Genomic DNA, 12,260 nt, shown 5'->3' with positions numbered 1-12,260 from the left:
ATGTCAGCCAGCTGCTGCTCCGGCCCTGCCTGCTCCTCCAATCCCCTGATATCCCAACTTTCCCCCTCATCTGCCTCTGAGTTGAGACCTCCCTCAACCGCTTGTTGTAAATCTGTACTGTCTTCCTCTTCCTCCTCCCTGGAAGGGTCAGGATGGGGAAGCGGTCTCCACCATTCATCCTCTGCCCAGTCCCTGACACCTATTCTCCTTACAGAGCAGCAGAGGACTTTGGGCTTCCAGATTTCAGTGGCACCCTATGCAATACCAAAATTTGGTGCCTCCCCCCTGGCCTCTCACCTTCCTTTGTTTGTCACTGTTACAACGTCCCTGCAGCACCCTCTAGGCTTGGCGCCCAGTGTGGGCAAACCAGTCACGCTGCCCTAAATCCACTTGTGTGCAGAGCTATATTTCCCAAAGTTTCCTGGGAAGGAGAATTAATTGTGAAACCACTCAGGCACTAGTAAGTATCTGTGGACTCAGCTACATTGGCAAAGAAAAAGCGCTGTATATGAGAGAGAAAGTTAAATAGCCTTACATGGAGCAGGTCCAGTAGGATGTATTCATTAACGGAGAAGAGAGTCACTTGAAACAGTGTCATGATCAGCAGCTGCACAGGACTGATTTTGCCCAGGACGGCGCCAAAGGCGATGCAGACAGAACCCACACAGAAATCTGCACCAATCATGCTGAGAGGAAGAGGAAGAGGAAGGTTAGAAATGAAGCACATTTATGTATATACAGTGGTACCTCAGGTTACAGACGCTTCAGGTTATGCGTTTTCAGGTTGCGCACCGCGCCAAACCGGAACGGGTTACTTCCGGGTTTCGGCGCTTGCGCATGCACAGAAGTGCTAAATTGCACTTTGTGCATGCACAGAAGCACCGAATCAAGACCCGTGCATGTGCAGATGTGGCGCTGCGGGTTGCGAACGCTGCGGGTTCCCTCACGGATCACGTTCGCAACCCGAGGCTCCACTGTATATCAAAACCTGTATAAACCAGTGTACTTCCACCTTGAGTCCCCAGACGTTGTTGGACCAGTAGCGGATCGTGTGTTGGGTGGCAAGCAGGTATGGTGCAAACAGACCTGCGGGAGCCCTGGATGGGCTGTGCTGCTGCACATCACCGCGTCATTTTCACCATACCACTGTCCTTCTGCCTCTAATTCCACCCATATGACTGACTGGAGATCAGGCAAGCACCACTGCCTCCCCATGCTACTCCCCATGCTCCTCAACGCTACTGCGTTGGATCACAACTCCCATCATCCTGACCATTAGCTAAGCTGGCTATGGTGGTGATGGGAGTTGTAGTCCAACATCTAGGACCCAAGGATGAAGCAACGCTGGCATAAACTGAATCCCTTCCGTATCAGGAGGCCCTCAAGATTCACAGGGAGGACAGAAACACCACGTATGGATCTTCCATGTTTCCTGGTCTCCTTTGCCTCTCCTTTACTTTACTTTCCTGTTACAGTGGTACCTCAGGTTAAGTACTTAATTTGTTCTGGAGGTCCGTACTTAACCTGAAACTGTTCTTAACCTGAAGCACCACTTTAGCTTATGGGGCCTCCCACTGCCGCCGGAGCACAATTTTTGTTCTCATCCTGAAGCAAAGTTCTTAACCTGAGGTACTATTTCTGGGTTAGCAGAGTATGTAACCTGAAGCGTATGTAACCTGAAGTGTATGTAACCCAAGGTACCACTGTATTTGTTTTCTAAATGCCTGTTTTAAAGTGTACAGTGGTACCTCGGGTTACATACACTTCAGGTTACAGACTCCGATAACCCAGAAATAGTACCTCGGGTTAAGAACTTTGCTTCAGGATGAGAACAGAAATCGTGCTCTGGCGGTGTGGCGGCAGCAGGAGGCCCCATTAGCTAAAGTGGTGCTTCAGGTTAAGAACAGTTTCAGGTGAAGAATGGACCTCTGGAACAAATTAAGTTCTTAACCTGAGGTACCACTGTAGATTCCTTGCAGCAGGGACCTGTATTTCTGACTTAACTGACCCTGTGGTGGTATGCTACAGAGATATAGTAAACAACAACTGGGCTATTGTCTTGATCCAACTGGCTCATCTTATATTCTTCTGCCTATTCAGACTCTTAATGCCATATTTTAATGCTCTAAGCATTCATTTTGTCCTATTAACAATTCTGTGAAACTCAAAAGTTTCCATATCTTTCTGATTCCCTATAGGGCAAATGGATTCTGTCTCACTCGCCAGCCCTCCTTCCCTGTGCGTATCTTTACATTCAAATACAGTGGTACCTCGGGTTGAGGACTTAATTCATTCTGGAGGTCCGTTCTTAACATGAAACTGTTCTTAACCTGAGGTACCACTTTAGCTAATGGGGCCTCCCGCCACCGCCCGATTTCTGTTCTCATCCTGAAGCAAAGTTCTTAACCCGAGGTACTATTTCTGGGTTGGCGAAGTCTGTAACCTGAAGCATCGAGGTACCACTGTACAACAAACTGGTTCTTTTCACCAGTGTATCACACTAACCTTATAGTCCAGCCAAGAAATACGGGACCCCCAGCCAGGTTCCATATGGGCAAACTTACCTTTCCACTCCAATGAGTATCTTCCCATTCTCAAAGGTATGAAACCAGCCCTGAACCAGGAGAGCCCACTGGATCCCAAAGGCGGCAAGGAGGAAGTTGAATGCGACAGCCCCAAAACCGTAGCGTTGAAGAAATGTCATGAGGAACCCAAAGCCCACAAAAATCATCACGTGAACATCTTGGAAAGCTGCATTAAAGAAAGAAATTTCATTGACGTTGGTTCAAAAACGTGTGTTCAATAGAATAAGAAAACAAGAAGAACATAACGTTTAAAGAAGATTGGAAAGCGTCTATTGAATATATGGGAAATAACTGTGTACAGCTGAAAATGTTGGCAGCGTTAAGATAAATTCAACAGTGTAAATAAGTTATTATGGATGTAATAATGGAATGGGACACGGGTGGCGCTGTGGGTTAAACCGCAGTGCCTAGGACTTGCCGATCAGAAGGTCAGCAGTTCAAATCCCGATGACTGGGTGAGCTCCCGTTGCTCGGTCCCTGCTCCTGCCAACCTAGCAGTTCGAAAGCATGTCAAAGTGCAAGTACATAAATAGGTACTGCTCTGGCGGGAAGGTAAATGGCGTTTCCGTGCGCTGCTCTGGTTCTCCAGAAGCGGCTTAGTCATGCTGGCCACATGACCCAGAAGCTGTACGCCGGCTCCCTCGGCCAATAAAGCGAGATGAGCGCCGCAACCCCAGAGTCGGCCACGACTGGACCTAATGGTCAGGGGTCCCTTTACCTTTACTAATAATGGAATACTGAATGGTATAGTTTCTGTAAAATAAGCAGGGATTGTAACAAGAACCATGGAATGAGAAGAAGGGAAGTCACTGATATCTTAAGGATGTGAAAATGAGTACTTTAAATTGTAAAACAGAAAATTTCATAAAAATTATATATAAAAACAAAAGCATGTGTTCACCCCAACCCTCATCTCACTTTATCTGCATATCTAGCAACCACGCTTGCTTCCGGTTTTAATTCATTTCACTTTTAATTCCCACACCACCTTTCGATATTACTATGCACAAGGCACTTTACAGCAACAGAATATGCAACAAAGAACACACACCAGATGATAATCTGATCCAATACAAAAAGTCATAATAAAACATAACTTTAAAATGGAACGGCTTAAATCAAACAAAGTAATATTCAATAATCTATTAGAATATAAGAGTACACAATAAAATCAACTCTCAAAATACCAGCAAATAATAATTAAACAGAAATTCACTCTTAACAATCACAGTAAATAATTGCTAAACTATGATCAATAAAAATAACTGCAAGTTGTGATGCATAAAATACCACAGTACCTACAAAACCATGTAAAAGGATCAAGTTGAGAAACAAAGATGCACAACTTATAAAACTATTTTTTAAAAAAAATCCCAAATCTAAAAATCCCTAAAAATCTCTAAATGCTTCTGAGGACTCTCACACACAAGTGGCATCGAATGATGCCTTAAGAATACAAAAACATAAGTAGAGTTCTGCTGGATCAATGGAATATACTTAGGAAACTGCATCATACGAAGTCAGATCATTGGCCAATCTAGCATACTGTTGTCCAATGACAATGACTTTCAAGAAGGAGCCTTTTCCTAGTCCAGCTGGAGATGCTGGGGACTGAACCTAGGAAGCAAAACCTCCTGCAAGCAAAACAGATGCTCAACCATTATAGTCTTTCCCTCTTAGTATCAGACCAGGGGACCACCTAATTGCGTTGGTTTTAAAATTTTGTTTGTTGTTTTGGTTAGAGGGGAAATACTTTAGATATATTAAAAAGGAGAATTCCCTGGGTGTCTAGATCAAGGTTTGGGGTAAGTACTCTTTGATGAGAGAGCACCAGCAGAGATTTAAAAGCACAAACATGCAGCAAAGTAAAGCAAGGAAATATAGGCTATTAGACTTTTAAAATATCCCCTTCTAAGTTGCCTCCAAAGCCCCCCATTTCCCTTAGCATAGAAAGAGACCAGATGTTTGGTAAGTTAAAAAATGATTTACTAACCAACTTTTCAAAGGTCAGATTCATGTGTTTTTCCATACAGCAGCAAGAAAAGACAGGCGGTATAACTTAGGCTGCTGAATGGTAAAAGTTTCTAAATTATTTGTATAGAAACACAAAGATGGCTTGCTTAAGCCATGCGGTCTAAGCTTGGACCTCCTCACTAGTCAGATTTACAGAGTGGAAGAGAGAGAACAGAGTTTGGTAACCTTTTCTCCCAAGGTGAAGGGGTTTGACCCAGTTAAGCTGGGCAGGACAGCTTATCCTATGGTAATCTTATAATTATACAATAATAATAACTAGCGATGCATTGCAATGACCAATGCAGACCCCATGTGTTGCTTTGCAGCTAGATCTACTGCTGTGCACATATGCGGCAAATGATTTGGTATGCTCCAGTATCTTCTTTCAGAGTGACTTAAGTTGTGTTTCCCATGAAATTCCATTGTATGTAGCAGAACTTGCATATCATTCTCTTGAAACTGAAGCAGCTGGAGTTTCATTCCTAAATGCTTAGGTTTGGGGACATACAGAACAACTCTGAGCTCATCAAGACTTCGTTCAGCTCCGAGGGCCTTCTGGTGGTTCCCTCATTTCGAGAAGTAAGGTGACAGGGAACCAGGCAGAGGGTCTTCTCGGTGGTGGTACCTGCCGTGTGGAACGGCCTCCCATCACATGTCAAAGAAATAAACAACTATCTGACTTTTAGAAGACATCTGAAGGCAGCCCTGTTTAGGGAAGCTTTTAATGTTCAATGTTTTATCGTGTTTTTAATATTCTGTTGGGAGCTGGCCAGAGTGGCTGGGGAAACCCAGTCAGATGGGCGGGGTATAAATAAATGATGATGATGATGATGATGATGATGATGTGAAAGCAAGCATATTTGTGAAACCCCAAACTATGGACTTCTCATTCAGAAACCGCTAGAAGAGACCGGAAACATCCTGTTATTTGACATTGCCATTGACGTATCCTGTGTGTGTGTGTGTGTGTGTGCGTGTGTGTGCGCGCGACAAAATTAGTAAAACGTATCACACGCTGATATACTGGCCATTTGCACTACACAAGGTACACAGTGCACAGCAATTTCCCACCCACCTCCTTGGGCTTCTGCAACTCTGTCTGCATTGCAAAACATTTCCAGCCACTTGCCATCCATCATGTCCTCAAGATAGAAATCAGCTGCAGTGATGTAAAATGACACTCAGCAGTTATCAGTGGTCCAGGAGGTCCTTAGGCTGCTGAATAAGACCAAGATGAGGGTTGTTTCCTCCATCATTTGGCCTGGGAATTCCCACCATACACAAACAAGTAAACTTGCATGAATCAGCCCATATTCTGCCCTCATGCATTTAAAGGGCATATGCACTGTGGCTTATTCACTTGCATTTCGAATCTGGCCCATCCCTAAGAAATGGAACATGAATCACTGGGCTAAGCCTATTCCTGTTCAGAATGGAAAGAAGCAGAAGTCCCAGCAAAGGACAAATGGATACAAAAACTTATGGAATATGCAGAAATGGCGAAAATCACCGGAAGAATAAGAACTCAAGATAGCAAACTTTTTTAAATAAAATAATGGAAATGGTTTATTGAATATTTACAGATGAACTGCAAACAGATAAAAGTGTTGGCAGGATTATTGTAATAACCTGCAGTTTCGTAAGAGTTTATATTTAAAGTAGATAATTAAATGAGCAAATTAAACGAATTTGGATATGCAGAAGATATTTAAAAATAAATTTAAGGAACTGCAGAAAGAGCAGGGAGGAAGTCAAACTTTGAAATGTTAAAATAATTGTAAAATTTATGAAATGTATAAATTTGAAAAGTATAAATAAAAACTTTTTTTAAAGGGAATGGGTACACAGCTGGCAAACCAGATGAAAAAGGTAAAAAGCACACACTCTGTGCCCCCAAGATCATATGTGCTTCCTCTTCCATGGAGGATTTAATGGTGGGAATTGGTAAAAGGATATATTAATCATATTTAATCCTACAGAGACCTGTGTGGGTGTGTTAATAACAAAGAAAAGTGGCAGCAAGCCTGTATTCCAAAGTGTGGTGCTTTAGCAGTCTCTCTGATGGGGAGAAAACCCCTAACAGAATTTCATTCTTATCCTTAGGCAGAATAGCGATGCATGGGAATATGCTGTTAAACCTTATTTATTCCGCTTAGCTGTATAAAGCAGCTGATCCCCCTTTCTATCCCTCCTGCAATGAAGCAGACCACACACTGAAGTAAGTTTAAAATACTTTACTTACATATTTGATGTCACAGTCCTGCATTATTCTATGCAGCAACGATAAGAAATGCAGGCATATGGGTAAAAAGAAAGCAGCAAGATAGCTTCAGACAGGTGTCTAGAGCTGGAAGCTATTGAGAGACACATGCTGCTTCCATAGCTACATCGTAAAGAAAGGAGAAGGGGAAAAGAAGATAAGATATACAGCATTTCCTTCCCCACTGGGGGTGAGGGGACATGACCTAACTGGACCTTCTCTAGCAATTAGAACTCTGTGGTCCTTAACCCCTTTCATATACTAGCAATCATGTAGTTGTGTCTGACTGCAAAATCTCCCAGTGATCTGGCCAAGTAGGGTCTGGAGCCCCCAGAAACAGCCCAGAACAGTAAAGGGAGAGCGAGGCCTTTGTGGGAGACTGGCGGGAATCTCTACCCCAAAAAGGGAGCTCAGCCTCTGAAGCAGAGGCATAGCAACCCCTAAGACTGGAAGTGATGGCAGCAATGCCCTATCTATCCCAGCATTCTGTTCTCACAGTGACCAACTCCAACTGGATGCCCATGGGAAACATTCAGGCAGGATCTGAGCAGAAGATCACTCTCCCCTCCGGTGGTTTCCAGCAACTGGTATTCAGAAGCATCACAAGAAGTATGTGAAAGATGTACCTCAAGGCTGTCAGAGGAATGGCAAGGGGTTGTTCAATGAATCCCATAAAATCTTGCTTTGTTTTCACTAATGTTTGCTTCTGCTACCAGACAGGCTCGATCTACCAATGTATTTAGAGAAGCCTGGTCAAAGTTAACCTGCAGAGGTGGAAAGGATGGTAGCAGGACGAAGCAGGATTGAATTCCCCAAGAGCATGGGTAGGCAAACTAAGGCCCGGGGGCCGGATCCAGCCCAATTGCCTTCTAAATCCGGCCCACAGACGGTTCGGGAATCAGTGTGTTTTTACATGAGTAGAATGTGTCCTTTTATTTAAAACGCATCTCTGGGTTATTTGTGGGGCATGGGAATTCGTTCTTTTCTTTTTTTTCAAAATATAGTCTGGCCCCCCACAAGGTCTGAGGGACACTGGACCGGCCCCCTGCTGAAAAAGTTTGCTGACCCCTGCTCAAGAGGATAAAATTTTTATAAAAGAATGGGAAAAATTTAGAGTTATCTAGGAGACCACCGTAAGCTGATGGAAGCAAGAGCAGGATTTTGACACACTTGTAGTGTAAAAAATATTATGGACAATATGGTTCGATATGAAAACTGGACTACAGACTAATGTGCAGTTGTAGATGTTTTAAAACAAGATCCCATGGATAGGATGGGGGAAAGTCGTGCGATTCGGAGAATCTCCACATATAGTATTAATTTATTGATGTGTGTTTATTTGTATTTTTTATTTGTAAAATTAATAAAATGTTTTGTTTTTTTAAAAAGAATTCCCCATTCATGAGATGATGGGCAGTGGGCGCCAACCAGCTTTCTTCAGGTACATGAAAGATTTCCACACAGGGAGCTTTCTCATACACCCAGACCCAACAGCACTGGACTCCCCACAAGGTGATACAGTCCTTTCTGCAGGGATTGTAAGGCAATCCAGCCACTTTTCCAGCGGTCCCACACTTGATGTAACATTTGAAGCCAACAGCTGGGATAGTTCCGTCGATAGAGCTTGAGACTCTTAATTTTAGGTTTGTGAGTTCAAGCCCCACATTGCGCAAAAGATTCCTGCATAACAAGGGGTTGGATTAGATGACCCTGGTGTTCAATTCCAACTCTACAATTCTATGAATCTATGAACAGTCATGGCACCCACTCTTCATGAGGAGGGGGAAACTTCCTGGGATTGCTTTGGGAACTCGTGTGATTCAGAGGCAAAGTTAAAATGTGTCAGCTAAATTTCAAGTTAGTACAATAAGTACAGAAAGAATAAAGTAAGCGTTGTCTAGTCTCCTAGCAGAATACAAAGGAATGTTAATCCTATGCAAAAGTGGAGGAGGAAAGAGATAAAATTGCACGTCAATAGGAAACAGGATTGTCCAGTTCGGATTGTATCCCTTAACCGACACAAATGAAGAACTTTGGCAGCTGAGTCAATCATAACCAACATGTTCTATCCCTAATATAATATATTCATGTCGACTCCCAGAAGGAGAAAATGTTGTGACGCTACTACTGCCACCAGTAGAGGAAGTTTAATGATTAAACAGTGTCTGGCTTAATCCAGGCTTTCTACTGATGTGAGGGTGAGACTGAGCAGCTAAGCTTTCCAGGGACTGAGGGAACTAGCCGAGATTCTCATCTCAAACTCGTGTTTAATGAAGTGAGGTGTTTTGTTTATGAAACCCAAGGGAAGAGCGTGTGATTTTCCCCAAGCACGTCGCATCGGAACTCTGTTAATATCAATGCCACTGTAAAAGTCTTGGGTGAGTGGGAGCATTTGGGAGAGGCTGCGTAATAGAGAAAAAACAAAACACTCAGGCTCTGCCATACTCCCAAAGTGGTGGCAGTTCGTGAATGAGGAAGACATCCAGTGACATCACACCCAGCTGAAATGAAGTAAGGTTACCATCTGCACCATACGTTTAAAGCAGTAGCATACCACTTTAAGCAGTCATAGCTTCTCACAGAGAATGCTGGGAAAGGTAGCTTGTTCAAAGGTGCCAAGAGCTGCAATCCTCGAGAGTGGTTTAACAATCAATCCCTCTTCCCAGGGAACTCTAGGAAATGTAGGCCATTTCCTTCAAGGGTACAGTACTTGGAACTGCAGCTCTCTGAAGGGTAATCCACAGTTCCCAAGGTTCTTTCGGAGAAGCTATGTGTTTTCAGTGCATGGTGTGTAATGTGTGTGACCTCGAAAAACAGGGCGCCTCGGAGCAGATGCTTAGACTTGCAATTTGTTTTCAGAATTCAGTATCAGAATTGAACTAAGCTTACGGTCCATTCACACAAAATTCCACTCCTGGTTATCTTTCTTCCGTTCAGCAGCCTACTTTAGGTGCAAAAAGTCAGCTTGTTGTTGCCACTGTTAAACAACTGGGAGCCAGAAATCCTTGCCCAGGAAAAGCTAACATGCTGCCCTACAGATGTTGTGTGGACTATAACTCCCATCAGCCACAGCCAGCATGGTGAATGATCAGGGATGATGGGAGTTCTAGTCCACAACAGCTCAAAGGCGCCACATTACCTACCACTGTCCTTGCCAATCTCCTTCAAATTAGCCAGGGATCCCAGTTGGCCCAACCAGTTGGCCCAACCAAAAGATCTAATGACTCCTTTTTAGTCCCTTCATATTCTGTGGATTCCACAGAATATGAAGGGACTGAAAAGGATTCATTAGTCAGTCAGTGCTGTAAAAAAGAGGTGCCATGAATTAGTGCATATAATGCATGTTTCCATGTATCTGAGAAAGGGTGGTAGTAATTCTTTCCTTGAAACTTGAGAAACAGAACACAGTTTCTCCCCAATCCTGTGACTGCTTTTCTGCTCCAGCCTATACTGCTTGAAGTGAGTCAGGCTTCACCTTCTCTCTGTTTGGCACCTATCCAAATCAGGCAAAACAACACACATCCTGATACACCCATTAACCTCCATCCCCACATGGTTGTATACAGGGAAGAACCAGGCACAAGAACCAAGACAGGTAAGATGAGAAGGAATGGAGAGGATGGGCTGCTCAGGGGCGATGGGCACAGAACGGGGAAAGCGCTCCAAACATTACTAAGAGGGATGGGAGAGGAATTTGCTTTCCTTTGCAATTTAAGGTGAAACTACACAATTCACGGTGGGACGCAGGTGGCGCTGTGGGTTAAACCACAGAGCCTAGGGTTTGCTGATCAGAAGGTCAGTGGTTCGAATCCCCGTGATGGGGTGAGCTCCCGTTGCTTGGTCCCAGCTCCTGCCAACCTAGCAGTTCGAAAGCACGAAGTGCAAGTAGCACGGTGTTTCCGTGCGCTGCTCTGGTTCACCAGAAGCAGCTTAGTCATGCTGGCCACATGACCCGGAAGCTGTACACTGGCTCCCTCAGCCAATAAAGCGAGATGAGTGCCACAACCCCAGAGTCATCTGTGATTGGACCTAATGGTCAGGGGTCCCTTTACCTTTACCCAATTCACACCTCTCGAACCAATAAAAGTAAAGGTAAAGGGACCCCTGACCATTAGGTCCAGTCATGACCGACTCTGGGGTTGCAGCGCTCATCTCACTTTATTGGCCGAGGAAGCCAGCGTTTGTCCGCAGAAAGCTTCTGGGTCATGGCCAGCATGACTATGCCACTTCTGGTGAACCAGAGCAATGCACGGAAACGCCGTTTACCTTCCCGCCGGAGTGGTACCTATCTATTTACTTGCACTTTGACGTGCTTTTGAACTGCTAGGTTGGCAGGAGCAGGGACCGAGCAATAGGAGCTCACCCCGTTGTGGGGATTCGAACCGCCGACCTTCTGATCAGCAAGCCCTAGGCTCAGTGGTTTAACCCACAGCGCCACCAGCGTCCCTCCTCGAACCGATACATGAATGTAAAAGACATTTATCCTTTGTAAGGTCCACTTTTCAGAATTCTGCAGTGCAATTCTCCAACCAAGCTGCATATATTAGAGGGAGGTGTGCATACAAATGCATATATTAGTAAAAAAACAAACCAAAAACCATGCACATTCTGCTTGCCCAAATGAGTATGTTAGCCTGCAAAAACATATCATTAGGAGAAATTAGTGCTAGAACGTTGACAAATTTTCATCAGCATTTCTTAATAATTGCAAACTGCTATGGAAATGTAGATAACTTGAGTTTAAGATTTGAAAAAATTGAGAAACTTAAATGGACAGTTTCTCCGATAATGGAGTTGTTCAATACATGTGGAGATTAGCTGCACTGCCTAAGATTTATCTTGAGGCTTGCTAACGGTGGCCAGTTTTTCTCTGCGCTTTTCTTCCCTATTCTCCCAAGGGACCAGGGTATTCCTTTTGGCATTGGCAAAAGAAACAAAGACTTGCTGACATTTAGGCTTGACATTTCCTTTCCCCCATAGCCTTTGGTGCAAGTGGAAATCTTGTTTTGCTGACCCCAGCCTAATCAAATTCAGTATTCATTTCCATGTACATTTACCTGAAGGGAAGCCCCTTGAATTCAGTGAGCCTGACAGTGCAATCCTATTCATGTCAAAGCAAGACCCATTGATTTACTCTCTGGTAAGAGATTCAGAGTTCTGTGGAACTGAGAAGCTTACTCATTTGTTGATCACTTATTGAAATTTTTCTTCGCACAAGTATTGCACTGTTGTGGATTTCCTCCCCATCCAGCCCCTTACCCATTACATATGGCAATGTTAAGGCAGCCAGGCTGTAGTACATGAATAGGAAACCTGTGGCCTTTCAGATGTTGTTGGACTTCAACTCCCAGCATCCTTGGCCAGCGTGAACAACAGCCAGGTAATGATGGGAGTTGGAGTTC

At 44.0% G+C, this 12,260-nt stretch overlaps 1 protein-coding gene across 1 annotated transcript in view; it reads right to left on the bottom strand.

Moving 5' to 3' along the window:
• RHCG (Rh family C glycoprotein) overlaps nucleotides 1-12,260 on the bottom strand; it is a 33,807-nt gene that overhangs the window by 16,238 nt on the left and 5,309 nt on the right. The window contains exons 2-3 of the mRNA XM_083586781.1: nucleotides 2,565-2,751; nucleotides 536-686 (exon numbers count right to left, since the gene is read on the bottom strand). Of these exons, the coding sequence (XP_083442907.1) occupies nucleotides 536-686; nucleotides 2,565-2,751 (338 nt within the window). The remainder of the gene's footprint in view (nucleotides 1-535; nucleotides 687-2,564; nucleotides 2,752-12,260) is intronic.

Source organism: Podarcis filfolensis, assembly GCF_964270895.1.
Source record: "Podarcis filfolensis genome assembly, chromosome: 14".
Classification (NCBI taxonomy): Eukaryota; Metazoa; Chordata; class Lepidosauria; order Squamata; family Lacertidae; genus Podarcis; species Podarcis filfolensis.
Note: the sequence above shows the minus strand (reverse complement) of the source record. Positions and strands in the feature narration are given on the sequence as shown.